The 20246-nt window shown below is 40.4% G+C and overlaps 1 protein-coding gene across 4 annotated transcripts in view; it reads left to right on the top strand.

The window, feature by feature from the left end:
* Positions 1–20246, top strand: part of ZNF740 (zinc finger protein 740) — a 56875-nt gene that overhangs the window by 10610 nt on the left and 26019 nt on the right. For 3 of the 4 annotated variants that reach the window (XM_089691467.1, XM_089691465.1, XM_089691466.1), the window contains exons 3-8: positions 2697–2796; positions 5724–5900; positions 8871–8954; positions 9262–9385; positions 9463–9581; positions 12351–12427. In XM_089691467.1, coding sequence (XP_089547593.1) covers positions 2773–2796; positions 5724–5900; positions 8871–8954; positions 9262–9385; positions 9463–9581; positions 12351–12427 — 605 coding nt within the window. In that variant the 5' untranslated portion in view covers positions 2697–2772. The remainder of the gene's footprint in view (positions 1–2696; positions 2797–5723; positions 5901–8870; positions 8955–9261; positions 9386–9462; positions 9582–12350; positions 12428–20246) is intronic. The other variant, XM_089691468.1, reaches the window with a different exon arrangement.

The raw sequence follows: 20246 nt of genomic DNA, 5'->3' as shown, positions 1-20246 counted from the left end.
GCCCCCTACCCGGAAATGCAAATCACGTATATATACACGTGATTTTGCGCAGCTCTGCCACCCTGTAGGGGTAGTTCAACTATAGGGCAGCGGGAAAGCAGTTAAAAAATGTATCCATGTATTTCTTTATCTTAAGAGGAACTTCAGCTTAATTAGTTTTTTTTTTTTTTTTTTTTTTTTTAAAGGATAAGTTAACCTTTTTGACAAAAATAATAAATGTACATTTTTTGCAGGTTAAAAAAGGGCATTTATTATTTTTGTCCAAAGGAGCCTGGAAAGCATTGCACCAGCATTCTGCAGATCATGAAGTGGCTGGCCATTCTTGATGTCTTATAGTGATCGGTTCATGAATTCCTTCTCCATAACCCTCATACGTATATGGAGTGGCTCTACTCATTCTTTCTACACCTTATCACCTTGCAAAAATGAGTTTATTTTAGCTGTTGGACATTTTGCTGGACAGAGCAACCCTGGAATTAACATTAATAATTCCTACCAGCACATTTTCCTTTAAGCTTAATTAAAGCATATTTAAAGTTGTGAGTTTTAGGGTTTTTTTTTTTTTGTTTTTGGATAGAGTAGGGAATGGATAAAACACCATTACGTTTATTTGCGCTGTGATCTTCCTTTATTTCCTGTCCCGAGAAAAGTGATGGGAGGTATCTGAAAAGTAACAGCATTCAGTTAGAAGACAGGTTTCACTAGATCAGTTGTCCCTGTGGGTTTCCCCTTTGTTCCTCACTCAGTGACACCACAGAATTTAAAGTTATAGCAATCGTATAGCTAATCTTTCATTAGTATAAAGTAATTTGTATGCAGGCTTTGAGAGTGGATTTTTTTTCTCCAGTTGAATAAATTCTTCTTTTTAGAAAGTAAATGCGGACATGTAAAAAAATATAGAGGAATTCTTACTTTGGGCCTGTGTCAATGGCATCGCTTTGAGGTGCTTGTGAGATCATTCAGAATTCACTGACTGGTACATTCAGCCTGCGGTTGACCTCCTGACCTGGATTTGATCTGCTTCACTATATTTTTGCGTTCCCATATACCTATATGGGAGTGCAAAATTCTTTTGAGGCCCTTTATATAACTGTCTTTAAGCAATTGCGACAGGAACAAATCTTAATACGATAAAGATAATTGTCTTGATTGAGATGATTTCTAGTCTTGGATAGTCCATAAGTAAAGGTTTGAGGTTCTTCTCACGTACAGTAATACCTCGGTTTACAAACGCCTCGGTTAATGTAATTTTTGGTTTACGAATAAAAATCCATTGAAAATAATGCCCCGCAGTAGATCCAACGTCAATCACAATGCCCGCCAGCCCGAAGAAAGAAGAAAAAAAAAAGGCTCCGCTTCCGTTGATGGCTTCCAGCCTTCTGCTTGCTCCGGTGGTTTGACATTTCTTAAATATGTAAGGGGCGGGGCCACCCGTCGACATCACGCATGTGACCTCACCCAATGTGACATCAATGATGTCACATGGGGCGGGGTCACTCAGGTGATGTCCCCGAGTGACCCCGCCCCTTACATATTTAAGAAATGTCAAACCACCTGACCAAGCAGAAGGCTGAAAGCCATAATCGGAGCCTTTTTTTTTTTAATTTATTTTTTTTTTATTCTTTTTTCGGGCTGGCGGGCATCGTGATTAATGTTTGATCTACTGTGGGGGACATTCTTTTAGTTTTTTCTTTTACTAAAGGACTTGTCAAAGACTGTGTGCTGTCTTTTTACACTCTACACTTTTTGTGAATAAGTAGGGGTACCATTTACCGCATACTCATTCACATGGGGGGGCTGGGATCTGGAGGCCCCTTGTTAAAGGGGGCTTCCAGATTCCGATAAGCCCCCTGCCTGCAGACCCCCACAACCAGGGGCCAGGGTTGTGGGGAAGAGGCCTTTGTCCCCATCAATATGGGGACAAGGTGCTTTGGGGGGGGGGGCGCCTGCCCCAAAGCTCCCCCCCATGTTGATGGCATGTGGCCTGGTATGGTTCAGGAGGGGATGTGGGAGTTCCCCTCAAAATTCATTCCAGACCTGAAGGGCTTAGAATGGATGGGAGGGGGGACCCCACACTGTTTTTTTTTAATTATTTTTTTTAATTGCCGGCAATTCTTTTACATTCAGCTTTCAGCGGGAACCACGCTGACAGCTGAAACATTAACACATGGTTGTCACTACTAAAACCACATGACTTGATAAAATAACTCATGCAGTATTTTAGTAGTGTTTACTTTTTTCTGATCTCCAGAATGGATTAATTGGTTTTTAATGCATTCCTATGGGAAACTGCGTTTTGGTTTACAAATTTTTCACTATACGAAAAGTCCTACAGAACGAATTAAATTCGTAAACCGAGGTATTATTGTATAGTTCTTGTGATTTTCATATTTTTTAGATTTAATTTTGACCCAGTTTATTACAGCTGGAGCAGAAAATTATGTCTGGGTTCTGTCTCTGATCTTTGGGTAATTCTATAAAAATTGGTTTCCTTGAATTATTGCCACCTCTTTTGAGATAAGGATGTTGACTGGGTTGGATCCAATAGTCTAGCTACCCATGTGGACACGCTGCACATGGCAATGGCTGGCTATTCAGCCTAAAGATGTAATAACTATGTAACTTCTTTTTTTTCCCCACTGTCTCTTCTCTATGATGAAAAGTTCATTCACACTTTTTCTAATTTTTTTCTTCAGGGCTGTTATGAACTGATTGTCGAGATTTCAGAACAGATTGGTGGCCGTCTCCCCTGTACTGGACAAGTGACTCAAGATGGCTCATTTACATAGAAATGCAGTTAGTACCACCAATTATATTACTGTTTACTACATTTCTGCTTCTGTCACACATGCATGAATAGGGTATCTTAAAACACTTCATATCATCACCATTCTGCAATCCTCCTCCAGCACCCACTAGAATATATTTTGGAGTTGAGACAGACTTCAAACCACTTATACTTTCTAACCTTTTATAAGTATGCCATACAAAGAGTTCCTCTGCACTTTATAGTTCAAGATTATCCATTAATGCATAAACTTGAATGGATGAATAAAAACCCCAAATTTTTGTGCTGCTTGCATAAGATTATAAAGTGTAGTTCGAAATGGCTATTGAAAATATATAAGCTGTCTTGTCTACCAAGCCATGAGCTTGGTGTTTATTTTAACAGCCGACTCTCAGCTTTCATTTAAAATTGTTCCTGGTAGCTCTACGGGTCTCCAAAGGTGCTGTCCCTCTACCAGTGTCTGCTGTGGTTTTGTGATAAGCTAATGTAAAATTTAGAGCAGGTGGAGGTCTAGGAACATCCATTCCTCGATCTTCTCTGCGATTAATGAACCTGGAAGTGACGTGTATAACATCACCCACATTCAGGGCTATTGTTCCCAGGCTAATCAAGCATGATATTTCCTTGATTAGCTGCAGTGGAGGGCATAGCAGACCATAAAGCAAATAAAAAAAAAAAAATTAAAACACCCCTGCCACACCCCAGAATGCAAATAAGCATGTAGGGCATGCACATGTATGTAAACCAAAATCGCGTCGCGTGAGACATTGGCTCAACCGACGGAGTAAAATCATCCTAGGGCCATAACTCATGGTTGTTGGCAACCGGCTTCACATAAATATACAAATGTGAACAGTGAATAAAGTGCTCAATGGTAAACCAGTACCAAAAATTAAAGTGCAAAATAATTAGCATATATGTGACGGGGTGTATATAACAGTCCCCTTTTTGTGTTGTCCCAACTCTTCGTTCCAACTTGTATAACCACCAATGTGAACACTGCACCACCGTGATGACAAATTAGAGGCTTACCAGATCCTTTGTCCCCTTGATTATAGGGGATCAACATATGCTTTATTACAACACTTCCAATCCAGATTCATGTATCATCAAAAGCTCTTCAGACAGCCCCGATCTCATGAAGTTAGCAAATATTTCATATAATGTGAGCAGTTCCTCAGCCAGAAGATAAGACAACAGGTGATGCTGCACAGGTACAGTGTTGACTCTAACAGCTTCTGAGCATGTTTTTATGATGCAGCCGGACTGCATTCACCAATAAAACCACTTTCATATCACTGTTCAATGACCTTGTATGGAGCTTTGATTTCTAGAAATGTAAGGTAATTGAACAGTGATATGAAAGTGGTTTTATTAGTGAATGCAGTCCCGCTGCATCATATTAACATGCTCTGAGGCTCTTAGAGTCAACACTGTACCTGTGCAGCGTCGTCTGTTTATCTTCTGGCTGGTTAACTGCTCACATTACATGGAATATATGCCAACTTCGTGAGATTGGGACCGTCTGAAGAGCTTTTGATGATACATGTGCTCTGGCTTGAGATACATGAGTCTGGATTGGAAGTATTGTAATAAGGCGTATGTTGACCCCCCTTATAGTCAAGGGGTCAGAGGATCTGGTAAGCCTCCAATTTGTCATCACGGTGGTGCAGTGTTCACGTTGGTGGTTATACAAGTTGGAATGAAGAGTTGGGACTATTCATCACAAAAGGGGACTGTTTTATATATATATACCCCTATAGGTACTGTCACATATATGCTAATTATTTTGCACTTTAATTTGTGGTACTGATTTCCCATTGAGCACTTTATTCACTGCTCAAATTTGTATATTTATGTATTGTTTGTGCATAATATTTATATCACTTTGATTGCACTTTAGCGCAACACCAGATATTTATATAGATTTGGTATTTAAAAAGGATATCCTCTTAGTGTGTTTGCTGCTTTGTTCACTATCTAATTTAAGTACTTGCATGATTTTTCATTGTGTTCATTTAACAGGCTTGACATGTTTGCTATCCGTTTACTCGACCTAACCCCTTCTATTATATTTTACCAAAAAATGGGTATTCTATTGTGTTTGCACTAAAATTCATTTTAGTGTATTTTTTTTCTTGAAAATGTGTTTGATAAACAGTTGCACAATTATTGTGTGACGAACAAAAATTACACTTACAATAATTTAATTCTACTGGACCTCTGCTTTCAGAAAATATATAATTTTGGGGAGTTTAAGGTAATTTCCAGAAAAAAAATGCAGATTTTTAACGTGTGTGGAAATAAATAAATTATCCCAGAAGACAATGGTGAAAGGAATCGTATGCTGAGAAAATATAAAGGGTAACATCTCTGAAAACACTATCTACCCAGCTATTTCTGGCCACAGTACCTGCTGAACAAACATGCAGGCGGTGAGCCAGAACTATGATTAAGGACTTAGGAGCAACTTGTCAGCCAGGTAAGAGGCATTTCAAAAAAATGATGGTGGCAGCTGCCATATTTTCTTAGTACTGCTTTAATTTAGACACAAAATAAAAACTCCCTTTGGCAAAAAGAATGTTAGTGGAAAACTGAAAAAATTGTTACCATACTGGGACCCAAGAAGAGAATAATTAGCAATACGTCAACACAGACTGGTAACAATAGCCAAATAATAACTAAAAAAAAACCACATGAATAGTAAAGGTATGTGTTTACTCTCAAGTATAAGCAAATAGGAGAAAATGTAACATTAGTAATAAAACAATAATTCAAATTTATAACAGAATTGATTCCGACTAGGTTGCATATAGCTGTATACTTGAACTCACTGTATTTTCAGTATAATGTAGTTAGATGTTCTGTTGTCAGACTTGTAAAAGTTTCTATAATTGTACTTATGTAAAAAATAACAACAATGCAACTGTTACAGCGCCGTCTGCTGGGCTGCGAAGGAATATCGGGTTTGAGTCTGCTTCACTCGGCAGCAGGTAAAAAGCTGGGGATGTTGAGTGCCAGCCTGTCACGTACCATAGGGAGTGATGAAGGAGAAGATGATACTGATGATGATGTAGAAGAAATAACTGAAATTTCAGACACAGAGGAGACGGTATGTTATAAAGTAAAACACAATTTGTTGTGTGCTGCTTGTAATCAGTTGTTTTACACTAGAATTGCAGGCTAAAACGAACCAGTCTTAACCACTTTACTACTGCGCTATAGCCAAATGCCGGCTACAGCGCGGTAGTCGAGTTCTGTAGTCCATTTGTCATCTTCTCAGAACGTGCCTCCTTTGTACACAGATGATCACATGACATGGTAAAAGGCCAATCACAGCAGACTTTTGCTATGTGATCGGCTGTGTCCAATCATAGGCCACTATGTAAATACACTTGCCAGTTATCGGCATTACTTTCCTCACACTGTCATAGTGTGAAGAAAGTGCTGCCGGTAACCGGCAACTGTCAAAGCAGCTATTTGCACTGATCAGTGCCCTGATTATCGGTGCAGCCCCAAAAGTGCTCAACAGTGGTCAGTCAGTGCCACCTTATCTGTGCAGCCCAACAGTGCTCATCAATGCTGCTCATCAGAGCAGCCTCATCAACGCATTGTGTTGCATATAGCTGTGTAGTTGAACGCGCTGTATTTTCAGTATAATGAGAAAAATTACCTGTTTGCAAAATTTTAAAATGATCACAGAACAACATTTACCTGTGAAAAAGCAGAGGACAATGCAAAGTGTCAGATGCAGTGGTGTAAAGCAATGCCGCCACTGGACTCTAGAGCAGTGAAGACATGTTCATTGGAGCGACCAATCACGCTACTGTCTGGCCGATGGACATGTTTGGATTTGGCGGTTGCCAGGAGAATGGTACTTTCCTGACTGCATTGTGCCAAGTGTAAAGTTTGGTGGAGGGGAGATTATGGTGTGGGCTTGTTTTTCAGTGGTTGGGCTTGGTCCCTTCGTTCCAGTGAAGGGGACTCTTAAGGCATCAGCATACCAAGACATTTTGGACAATTTTATGCTCACAGCTTTGTGGGAACAGTTTGGGGATGGCCCCTTCCTGTTCTAACATGACTGTGCACCAGTGCACAAAGCAAGGTTTATAAAGACATGGATGAGCAAGTTTGGGGTAGAGGAACTTGACTGACCTCAACCCAATAGAACACCGTTGGGATGAATTAGAGAGGAGACTGTAAGCCAGGCCTTCCCGTCCGACATCAGTGCCTGACCTCTTCTGGAAGAATGGTCAAACATTCCCGTAGACACACTACTAGACCTTGTGGACAACCTTCCCAGAATAGTTGAAGCTGTTATAGCTGCGAAGGGTTGCCCAGGTCAATATTGAACCCTACGGACTAAGACTGGGATGCCTTTAAAGTTCATCTGCGTGTAAAGGGAGGCGTCCCAATATGTTTGGCAATATACGTGTGTGTGTGTGTGTGTATAATATTGTGTGTGTATATTATTTATTTTTTTAAGGCAGAGGTCCTAGAGAATAAAATAGTGGTTGTCGAATATTTTTGTGTCACACAGTATTTGCTCAACGGTTTTTCAAGCGCAAACTTTTTTGGAAAATGCACTTGACTGAATTTTAATGCACACAAACACAATATAATACCCAATTGTTTGATATTCGTTTACTCAGCATAACATCATATTTCATATTTTACCAAACGTCATGCTTTAAAATTGCATATACCCGTGTGCCAAACTTCGGTACCTAAAAATCTTTTTGGAGAGATCTGGTGTCTCCTCTGGCATCTAAACCATCGAATCGGACTGAGATTGGTTTGATCCGATGCTTTTTATAGGCTGTAATGGCTTGCTTACATGAGACTGAAAGCAGAAGTGACTACAGCTTCGTTGCTTCCAGTTTCTGACATCACACAGTGCAAGGAATTGCATCTCTTTTTTTTGTACTGTGTTTCAGGAACCAGATGCCACCAGTCGCTTCCTTACCAGGCTCCCCAGTGGCTAAAAGGGTGTGTGGGGGGAGGGGGGACGGACCTCCTTCCGCCTTCTGTAAAAGTAATCCAGTGGCTCTTTAGCCTATGGACAGGAAGTGGTTAAAGTGGCTGTCAGTACACTGCTAAAGTCAATCTAACCCAAATCTGTAAAATGTCTGGCGCCAGTATGATGAAACTTTGCATTGCAAATGTGGGTATCCTACTTTTCTCAGTGTGTGGAATACCTGCTCCCCCACTGCATGTTGTGTATCCTCCTGGCTTGTACGTCACAACAAATTTGTAAGCGTGTGGCAGGAACCACAGCACACATCGATGCAACAGGTATTCCACACAACTGGAATACGGGGATCAGCAGTGTAGCACAGGTAAGTATACAGCATATAACTTCCCTTTACAGACTGGGGTTTTTTATTTTCAAATCTGTATGGACCAGGTCACTAATCATTTCCTACTCTATCCAAAAATAAAATGTTTGCATACCATCTGCAAATATTACTTCTATTTTATTTAAAGTGTTACTTAACCCATGACCCTTCATTCACTGTATCCAGCCTCTCACAATACACACAACATGGAAATGCAAATATTTTAGTAAATATCAACTGCTAAATACCTTTGCTCATCAGTAGTGTATAGCAGTCTTGTAACTTCTATCAGTGTCCAGCTGCGTACTGGTAGAGTTTGTAGGAGGAGTTTTCATTCTGCTTTGAATGTCCTATGAGGCTGCATGACCCCTGACCTTCTGTCTGGACAGTGCTGATGGGCCCTGTGCTGATCACATGCACCCTCCCCCAAAAAACAATCTCTAGTAATGCACACTAAATTGAGCATGTGCAGAGTGACTCCTAGAGCTCTGTACTATCAGCAGATAGATTGGGGACTGGAAGAAGGGGAGGATCGGAGAAGACAGGATTAAACCGCCTTTTTTACAAAATGCAGAGGATTAACCCCTTAGGTTCCACAGTGAGTATAACAAGCATGTTTTACTGCATATACAGACTGATTTTACAGTTGTCGATTTCGTAACACTTTAAATCCGTTATTTTGCGTCTTGCTTGTTCAGATTCACTCTTAGAACTGCAAATTCATTGTTGTTTTCTGTTTGTAGGAGCCGCATAAAGAAACATCAAAGCCAATAATTATAAGAGATCAGCCTACTTTGGTTTCCAAAGCTAGCAAAAGCCACAAGAAGGTATGGATGTTAAGTGATAGAGAATTCTATCTTCTCTTGCTTTTTAGATTGAGGAAAACAATGGAGCGTTCTGTGAAATCATATTTTAAAATAATAGGTTTTCTGGAAAATGGTTTGATTCGTCTTCCATTTACATTGTACCTATATTTTCTGGTTTCATATACTGTACAAACTTATAGATGTGCATTCTCTCTTTGACTGCATCATTCTGTATGTGAGACCATTTATTACCTATTATACTAATCATATCTAGAAAAACTATAATACTGGTCAAAGATTGTAGAGTCCCATACATTCTATGTTGTAGATGGTCTTAGCAGAGGAGAACAGTCCATATTCACTACATATACCCAAGAATTTCATCTGCGAACACTGCTATGGGGCCTTCAGGAGCAGCTACCATCTTAAGAGGCATTTGTACATCCATACAGGTAAGGTAATGTGCTTCAGGCTTAGATAGTGCTTTGCCTGCACTATATCCTCAGAGTAATATAGTATCATTTTGTAGGAGAGCGCCCATATGAGTGTGACATGTGTGATATGAAGTTTATTCAGAAGTATCATCTGGACAGACATAAACGGGTCCACAGTGGAGAAAAACCGTACCAATGTGAGCGATGCCAGCAGGTAAATATTCTCATTTACACTATATTTTGTTGCTGTTCTTCTTTTAGGTTATAGGAATTAATTAATAAAAAGACTAAACTTTCTATATATGTGAAGCCACTATAATTATCGGGTCAGGGCAACCATTAAATACCATCATATGCCTTTATTATATTATGTACTTAACATTCAGACTAAGATGTTAAGAACTGTCAGCCTATGTTTACAATTTTCCAAATGCCCATTAAGGAAAAGGTAGTAATTTAATGTTGTGCACTGGGATATGGTCTTCCAGGCTACAAAACATAAGATTTATGAGCTATGATTTTACAAATTAAACAGATTTTTGAAAAATATCAAAGGTCAGATTGCGATGAGTAAATAGATACCAAAACATGTCAAGCCGTGAACTTGTGCCATGCCCAAAACTGCCCATAGTCTTTATCGGTTAAGTGTTACTGTAAATGGTGGCCCTACAATTATTGCTCTTGCTTCGATGTTCGCTGCAATATGTAGCGTAGTCAACCTATTTATACGAAGATGCATGTGCTTAGCGACCGGACTTTAAAAAAAAAAAAAAAAAAAAAAAAAAAAAACTTTATTGCTATCACATATAGTGCCTTGAAAAAGTGTTCATACTCCTTGAAATTTTCCACATTTTGTCCTGTTACAACCAAAAACGTAAATGTATTTTATGTGATAGATCAACACAAAGTGGCACATAATTGTGAAGTGGAAGGAAAATGATAAATGGTTTTCAAAATTTTTTACAAATACATATGTGAAAAGTGTGGAGTGCATTTGTATTCAGCCCCCGGAGTCAATTCTTTGTAGAACCACCTTTCACTGCAATTACAGCTGGAAGTCTTGAGGGTTAGGGACCGATGTGAATGTACAATATATATATGTGAAAGCGCGTAAATTGATGGCGCTATAGGAGTACCTGAAATAAATAAGTCTTTTTAGGTATGTCTCTACCAGCTTTGCACATCTAGAGAGTGAAATGTTTGCTCATTCTCTTTGCAAAATAGCTCAAGCTCTGTCAGATTGGATGGAGAGCATCTGTGAACAGCTATTTTTAAGTTTTGCCCCAGATTCTTAGTTGGATTTAGGTCTGGACTTTGACTGGGCCATTCTAATACATGAATATGCTTTGATGTAAACCATTCCATTGTAGCTCTGGCTGTATGTTTAGGGTCGTTGTCCTGCTGGAAGGTGAACCTCCGCCCCAGTCTCAAGTCTTTTGCAGACTCTAACAGGTTTTTTTGGTATGATTGCCCTATATTTGGTTCCATCCATGTTCCCATCAACTCTGACCAGCTTCCCTGTCCCTGCTGAAGAAATACATCCCCACAACATGATGCTGCCACCACCATGTTTCACGGTGGGGAAGGTGTGTTCAGGGCGATGTGCAGTGTTCATTTTCCACCACACATAGCGTTTTGCTTTTAGGTCAAATAGTTCAATTTTGGTCTCATCTGACCAGAGCATCTTCTTCCACATGTTTGCTGTGTCCCCCACATGGCATCTTGCAAACTGCAAATGGAACTTCTTATGGCTTTCTTTCAACAATGGCTTTCTTCTTGCCACTCTTCCTGCCTTTTGCAATGTTCATGACTTATAGTTATCCTGGTGACAGATTCTCCCACCTGAGCTGTGGATCTCTGCAGCTCCTCCAGAGTTACCATAGGCCTCTTGGCTGCTTCTCTGATTAATGCTCTCCTTGCAAAAAATACTGATTTTAACCTATAAACAAAAAGTGCCTGAGATGGCCTGGAGCTAAAGTGTTTAAACTTGAATAATGAATTCCATTTTGAATTGGCTGTTGAAGCAACAGGTACAGTTAGCTTCTGTAAATATTAAAGGATACATTCACCTTTTTGACCAAAAAATACTAAATGCACGTTTTTGTTTTTTTGCAGGTAAAAAATGTGCATTTATTATTTTTGGTTTCAGGAGCATGTAAACTATTGCACCAGCAATCAGCAGGTCGCCGGTGCCATGCAGGTCTGCAGATCTGTCAGTATATGTGCTTTCCTGTATGGGGTTCCACGGCGCCATGGTAGTTCATGGAGAACTACAAGCCGACAGCCGCTACGGCTGTCACGACTTTTAGTTCATTCATAGAACTGTGAATGAATGTTGCGGCTGTGTGGGCAGAGCCCCACACGGCCACGCTCTATTCACAAAGTTACAGCTTGTACAGGGAACTTCTCCCCGTGCACTGTCACAGGCAGGGGGGGCAACCGGCAGCAGCCGCAGCATTGGGAACGTTACATGTTCCCAAAGGTGAACTTATCCTTATGATTTAAAAGAAAAATGTAGGAAAAAAAACAATTAAAATGTAATCTGTAAAAAGAAACATTAAAGTATAAGTTCACCTTTGGGAACATGTTACATGTTCCACCTGTTTATAGGGTGGAACATGTAACCTGATCCTGCTCCCGAGCTGCTGCATCTAGCAACAGCTAGAAAGGATCTTCTCCCCTCGCTAGCAGTCACTATTTAAAAAAACCCAAAACACAGCCGCCAAGTTTCATTTATTGGACAGTAAAAGTTTAAAATATTTCTTGTGTGTCTACTGACGGTATTTGCATTATAACGTTGGATGGCCTAAGCCTGTCAATTAGATGAGACCTAGTCCAGACAAATCTTCACCAGCAGTGTAAACGTCTGCGCAGTCTTTTTTTTTTTTTTTCTTGCTGGTAGCTGCTACTATTTAGTAATTTTGTTTCATTAACTTCGTAATCTCTTTCCTTCACATAATCTGTGTTCCTTCTTTTTTGTAAGGCCTTTTCAAGGACGGACAGACTTCTGAAACATAAGAGGATGTGTCAAGGATGCCACACCAACATTGCCGAGACAGAGTATGTGTTGTAATGTATACCTTTGTACTGGACGCCGTGTTCTCTACGTCAGACGTTGCTTCCCAAACTCAGGAGTCTTATCCTGAGTCCTGCTGTTTCCAGCATCTGAAAAGACTAACCCAAAGCAAGGGGACTGGTAATAAAGTGATAAACATACAGTATGCTCCTTATCATCTGCATTATATCACAATAAATAAACCATTGCATATGGTTAGAGACCATAGACCTAGTTCTAAGAATGATTTAAAATGGAACCTGCTCCAGACCACTCTGAGTGAACATCTAACAGTCACTTCCAGGAAGTGTGTAAAACATTGTTTATAACATACACACGTCTAATTGAAACCATGGCAGTATCCGATTATCATATTATCCAGATATGTTTCCTTTCACTAATAAGTATACTCTTCTCTAATTTTACAAATAACTATGTAGTGAGAGGCGCATTTATAGACACTGGATGTACACAAACTTCCGGCGGTTCACCAAAAAAAGACATTAAGTGAACTCTGTATTAAGGCAAATGCAGTGTACAGTATATTTTTCAGTGGGAACATTTACATGTATGTGCGGTTTTTTTATTTTTTTTTTTTATAGTTTGAGACCATTCATGTTTCCTCCTCCCCCCCTCCCCAAATTTACAAAAGCAGTGCGACTTTGTTTCACAATGACTGTTTAAAATAATTGAAGTTTTCAGTGGGAATTACTAGTGTTTCTACACGTTAACTAGATTTTTCTGCACTTTGTTTACCAATTACTGTATATATTATGTCTTGCGGATAAGTGAGATTGTTAAAATCTGTGTTCCAAAAAGGATCTAATGTACATTTTTAACATCCCAAGCATTTGTAAATAGTATACTGTGATTCAGTCATTCACTGCTAATTGCTACTATTCTTTTGTGTTCTTAGCAGAAATTTTGACATTGCTGAGAGAAATATGAAGACTGTTATTGCTGTTCTCCTGAAAATTTATTTTTGCCTAGCTATTACATGTTTTAAGTCACTGACTCTGAACTAGTATACAGATCAGGAGAGTCACAGTAAAGTCGGGACTCCTAATCTGCTGACTTGTCCTGGGTTAGTGAATCAAAATATTGAAGCTTAAGCACCTGTATGACAGCCAGGCAATTGGCTTTTACAGAAGTCACCAATTGCAGCCTCAACTTAAGTGATGGTTTCTTTTAATGGCTTCATACTTGTCACATTCTGACTTTTTTAGTTCTGAGGCCAAAATTAATGGGTCTAGATCCGCCATTCTCAACTTTTTTTTTTTTCTTATTTTACCTCAGAGAAACCCTGCAGTAATTTTGATTCAGAAGCCCCTGCTAAAACAGGTCAGAATGCCCCCTTACAAGCAGCTATAAAGATAATTGGTGTCATGCTGCTGACTCTGCCAATGGGTGTTCACCCTGGAACTAGGCAGACACCATCAAACTTGAGATTAATTAGCCACAGCTTATGGCAACCTTAACAACTTCTGTAGTAACACTGGTTGAGAGAGGCTGGTCTAGATCATGTGATTTTCATACACATACTCTGAATTCACAAGAACAAATTATTATGCTCTTTTAAAGGCAAAGTGTTTTTTGGTGAACTTAAAAACATGAAAGGCACTAAAATGTATAAGTATACAGCCAATAGCGCTTTTTAACTTATCAATATGTGCAAATAAGATATACAGTATAAATGTGCCCAGAAAAAACTCCTTAATCATATACAAGTGCAAATTCCAAAGTATTGTGTATACCACAAATTCCAACTATAATTATATATCAAAAGTAGTGGTGCACCGAAATGAAAATTCTGGTGGCGAAAATTCAGGATGTACTTGGCCAAAAACCGAAATGGCCAGTTTTTAAAAAATATACAGTGACGGAAATAAGTATTTGATCCCATGCTGATTCTGAATGTTTGCCCACTCACAAATAAATGATCAGTCTAAAAATTGAATGGTAGGTGTGTTGTAACACTGAGAGACAGGATAGCAGCAAAAAAATCAAAATAAATACATGTGTAACAAATTATGCACTGATTTGCATGTTCATGAGGGAAATAAGTATTCGATTCCCTATCATTCAGCAGGATTTCTGGCTACCAGGTGTCTTTCATACAGGTAACAAGCTGTGATTAAAAGCAGTCTCTTAAAGGGTGTGCTGCTAATCTCATTTTGTTACCTGTATAAAAGACACCTGTTCACAGGAGCAATCAAACAATCAGATTCCAAACTCTCCACCATGGCAAAAAGCTGCTCTAGGGACAAGATTGTAGACCTACACAATGCTGGACTGGGCTACAAAACTATCGCCAAGCAGCTTGGTGAGAAGGTGACAACAGTTGGTGCAATCATTCGCAAATGGAAGAAACACAAAACAACTGTCAGTCTCCCTAGGTCTTGTGCACCATGCAAGACATCACCTCGCGGATTGTCAATGATCATGAGAACAGTGAGGAATCATCCCAGAACTACACGTGAGGATCTTCTCAATGATCTCCAGGCAGCCTGGACCACAGTCACCAAGAAAACAATTGGTAACGCGCTACGCCGACAAGGATTGAAATCCTGCAGTGCCCACAAGGTCCCTCTGCTCAAGAAAGCACATGTTCAGGCCCTTCTGAAGTTTGACACTGAACATCTGAATGATGCAGAGGAGGACTGGTTGAAAGTGTTGTGGTCAGATGAGACCAAAATCGAGCTCTTTGGCATCAACTCAACTATCTGTGTTTTGGAGGAGGAGGAATGCTGCCTATGATCCCAAGAACACCATCCCAACTGTCAAACATGGTGGTGGAAACATTCTGCTTTGGGGGTGTTTTTCTGCTATGGGGACAGGACAACTGCACCACATCAAGGGGACGATGGACGGGGCAATGTACCGTCAAATCTTGGGTGAGAACCTTCTTCCCTCAGCCAGGGCATTGAAAATGGGTCGTGGATGGGTGTTCCAGCATGACAATAACCCAAAACACACGGCCAAGGCAACAAAGGAGTGGCTCAAGAAGAAGCACATTAAGGTCCTGGAGTGGCCTAGCCAGTCTCCAGACCTTAATCCGATTGAAAATATGTAGAGGGAGCTGAAAGCTCGAGTTGCAAGACGTCTGCCACCAAACCTTAATGACTTTGAGAGGAACTGCCAAGAGGAGTGGGCCAAAATTCCTCCTGAGATGTGTACAAACCTGGTGGCCAACTGCAGGAAACGTCTGATTGCCAATAAGGGATTTGCCACCAAGTCATGTTTTGTTAAGGGAATCAAATACTTCTTTCCCTCATGAACATGGAAATCAGTGCATAATTTGTTAGACATATATTTCTTTTGAATTTTTTGTTGATATTCTGTCTGTGTTACAATACACCTACCATTCAATTTTTAGACTGATCATCTCTTTGTGGGCAAACATTCAAAATCAGCAGAGGATCAAATACTTTTTTCCTTCAGTGTATATATGCAGCAGAATGCATATTGGCCTACATTTTGAAGAAATTAGATTTTTAAAAAAAAAAATTTTATTGGATGTTTTATAGCAGAAAAAGTAGAAAATGTGTTTTTGTGACCTCTTTCATAGCGCAACCCCCCCCCCCAAAAAAAAAAACAGCAGTGGTGATCATAAATTTAGTTAATAGAAAAGGCAAACAATGCCCCATCATTGGCATTAGTGAAAGGAATGTGCCCAATCATTGGTGGCAGTAGGATGAATAATGCCCCATCATTGGCATCAGTGGGTGGAATGCTTCATTCTTAGTGTCAGTGAAGGGAATAATGCCCCATCATTGGTGTCAGTGGAGGAATATTGCCCCATCCTTGGTGTCAGTGAAAGGACTAGTGCCCCATCATTGGTTTCATTGGGAGGAACGGTGCCCCAGCATTAGTATCAGTAGGTGAACTGCTTCATCCTTGGTGTTAGTGAAGGGAATAGTGCCCCATCATTGGTGTCATTGGAGAAATAATGCACCATTGTTGGTGTCGGTGGGAGAAATAGTGCCCAAGGTCCAGATAAAGGCAAGGAAAGAGCCACATCTAGCCCCGGCCGCAGTTTTTGGAGACCACTGCTATAGAGGATGAGGCAGCCTAGATATAAAACGGTGTAACATTCTATCATCACTCTTCTCCGGCCAGGCACATGTCGCATGGGAACACTCACCCAGAAGTCTTTCAATCGCTGCCTCCTCTGACTTTGAGTTCAGTTTTCGGATCAGGGCTCTTCACAAACCACATGCTGCTTTCTTCTGCCACATCACTGTCACACAGGATTTGCAAAAGGAAACACGTGCCCAGAAGCACACAAAAAGGTGTACCAGGAAAAGCGGTCCCCGTGTTTTGCTATATGGGCTCTGAGGTCCTCCTAGCTTCCAGGATGCCATAGGTTCACCCAGTCGGATGAGGGCAGGGTGTGGCCAGGTCATGCTGATGTGTGGTGGATGCCTGAGGGCCGCAATCATCCTCACCTGTATCTGCTCACTTTTTCCTATTGGCAAAATGCCAATAGGTATATTTTCGGCCGATATGTTTCAGCTGCCGGAATTTCGGTGCATCCCAAGTAAAAAGTACTGTTGTATCCACCGATACCACCAGTTACTATTCCACCATGTGTGACTGTTAACACTCACCAAATCACATTGACCCCCTTGTTATACAGCAAGAAAAGTCATATTGCACTTTATGGTCACCCAAGGACCTGGTTGGATCTCCTGCTCTGCATCTTGTTCTGCTGCCACCTCCTCATCAACAGGCGAAACCAATACTTCACTGGCTCAAATGCCATATAACTCAAAAAGCGAAGAGGACCTTTTAGTAAAACAAATGGTTTTTACACTGAGAGGGTTTCTCTTCTGTTTTTGGATTATCTTGTATAACAAGGGGGTCATTGCGATTTGGCAAGTGCAGAGTGTTTCACCTTTTTAAGGACACTTATTACATATTATTGTTGGAATTTGTGGCATACACAATACTTTGGACTTTGCACTTATATATGATTAAGGAATTTTTTTTTCTGGGAACATTTATGCTGTATGTCTTATTTGCACATATTGATTATAAGTTAGCAAGCACTATTGGCTGTATACATTCATTAAGATCTTTAAGATAAGAAATGGCAGCTGCATTTATATGATTGTAAAACATTTGGCGCAGGTGGTTATGGTATATGACCAAAATGTATATGACAAGGTCGTGTCCTAGTTTGAAAAGCTGAGAGCTTTGTGTGTGAAATTTTATTTTTCCAATCGTACATCTTGGAACACAGAATGCTTATTCAGATTCATAGGGTTATGCTGCTGCTTTCAGGAGATTTAACACTGGCAAAATAAATCTAAGGACAACCTAGTAGAACTCCTCCCATTCCCGGTATGCCTCCTGTTTTTTTGCTAGTTTCCAAGGAGACTGGTGGCCTTCTCTCATCAAGATTTATTTTTTATCCAGCAAGTTTCCTTAAGTGCTGCAGAGCCAGAAAGGTTTTTTTTTCTTTGCAGCTTTTGGCTGATTCTCAGTATTGTCATGGAAGCCATACCCAGATCCCACTGAGAAGAAAAGGCTGGGCCAGCCTATGATGTGTATTTTGCATTGGATTGTGCGTAAGGTGCTTGCTTATGTACCTGTGGTGAAACATGTCAGCCACAGAGTGCTTTACATGTTCGGGAACGCAATGCACTTGTCTGGTGAAATCCTGCCCCTGGAGATTCCTTAGGGAGTATATCTGCCGGAGCAGTCAAGTCTAGTGAGGGTGGCATGCTGCCTGGATCCTGCCTCTATGTGCTCTGGGGGAAGGTGTAACTGGAGTTTATTTCTGTGCTTCTGTCGCATGGGCAGTGGCAAGAAGGGGAAGCAAGGGGTTTGGGCCCATCTTCTTATGGGCAAGTCTGATCTATGTTGACCATAGTGCATGTGTGTGCCATTTTCTCTGTGAACTTGTGGGTATCATTGCATTCCCACTATCCCATTTTGAGTCTACATGAGGTCTACAATCCTTTGGACTCTACCGGAGCTTCCCGTTTCTTTACAAGTGACTTCATCTCAGATGGCATTAACCCTTTTGCTCCAGCAGCGAAGTTGTGAGTTCCCTTGGAGGCTGTTTCTCACTGTGTACTTGCTATAGCAAATGAGAAGTGCAAGAGCAGCAATTCATGCGGACCTGGTCAGGGAGTCTTGATGTGTCCCTATCAAAGGACCAGACACGAATAGCCCAAATCACTGTTCCCTGCCTAAATTGCCATACTCCTGTGGGTCTTCCTTAACCCATATATGGGTTAACCCTTCTTTGATCTTTTCTAATGAAGGATTCTCTTCTATTATGTCTGAGTTTATGGGCAGACTTGACAGCACACTGAAAATGCAGGGGCAGAAACTGTTTCCATTCCGTCTCCTCTAGAGTTCATTTCTAAATTTCCTTAGTCTGCAGTTTTTTGTGCACACACAACTGAGGTTGAGCTGGATTGTACTTTTTTCTTATTTGAGGATTTGTATGGAAGCAGTTGCAGTCTGTAGACATTGATCCAAAACTGAAGGGATACCATTTCAGTCTTTATTGATGCAGTCCGCACATGTTTGAAATTTGGCGCTGCCTGCATTGGCTAAACATAAAGCGACTATCCCAGGTTTTCTGAAGAGCCCTCAATCTTCTAGACTTTTCCAGCGCATTCCCTATCGCATCCAGACCTGATTATGGCTTGGACAGAACTTCACTTTCCAGCACTGACCATCTTGCATGTTCCAGGTGGGGCAGAACTGGCAGACAGACTTCTTCATTTGGCAACATCTGGACTCTGAAGACTGTTCTGTTTACCCTCTGTTACAGATGGGGGACTTCCAGATGTTGACCATCCTGGCTTCCAGGTTCAATAACATACTTGGCGTGTTTGTCTGCAAATCTAGGCATACTGTAGTGTTTGCAATGAATGCTCTGGTAACTCTGTGGAATCAGTTCAACCAGATCTATGCTTTTCCTCTAAAGCAAATTCCCCACTGTGACGGATCGCCTGGGTGCCGCCTCCAAACCCTTCCAGCAGACCAATAGCTAATATCAGCCCCTTACCCTAAGCATCATACACAGACAAGATGAGGTAAAAACCAAAGGAATAACTTTATTGTACAGAAATACAGGTTTTTATACAGTTAAAAAATAGGGGCCTTAATAAACAGATTACACATAACAGCAAAAGACCCCGACATCAGGTTGTTTTTGTGCTGGTTATAATCTTCTGCTTTGAGTCTCTGAGTGTAGGAGGGGGTCGAAGCAGTCAATGCTGGTTTGGGCTGTTGATTCTATATGCCAGCAAACACAGAGGCCCTAAATCTGTATCCGGGTCCTCTAGTTCTCAGAGTCTGTGTGTTTCGGGGAGACATGGACTTACTTGAGGAACCTAGAGCTACAATGTTACAAGCTGTTTTGTCATATTTAAAGCTATATGTTTGTTCCAACTCTTCAAAAATTCTTAAATGGGAACATTATGTGTAGAAGCTTGTAAGTTCAGACTGAGACAAAAATAAATAATAAATTTTTTTTCAAGACATTCAAATGCTAAACTGTTTGTATTATTTTTCCTATCAAACTTTTGTTGGTTATTTTTAACAAATACATGTACTAATTATAGCAGGGATTGGTTGCAGTATGCCAGCATTCTCTCTTTAGGGAAATAGTTTCAGCCACATGCTGTAAATCCTGCTTATGGGTCTGCATGAGTCTAAATAGTGCAGAGTAAAATGTATTCCTGTACAGAATTGCCTATAATTAAAAAAAAAAAAAGACCTTTTGTATGTTTCATGTGAAACTGATAATGATCTCTTTAGAAGTCCATAGAGTAAGCTAATAAAAGGACTTGTGATTTG

This window comes from Staurois parvus, unplaced genomic scaffold (genome assembly GCF_062004578.1).
Source record: "Staurois parvus isolate SC_StPar_1 unplaced genomic scaffold, SC_StPar_1.0 ptg000562l, whole genome shotgun sequence".
Taxonomy (NCBI): Eukaryota; Metazoa; Chordata; class Amphibia; order Anura; family Ranidae; genus Staurois; species Staurois parvus.
This window is presented reverse-complemented; position numbering and strand designations above follow the sequence as displayed.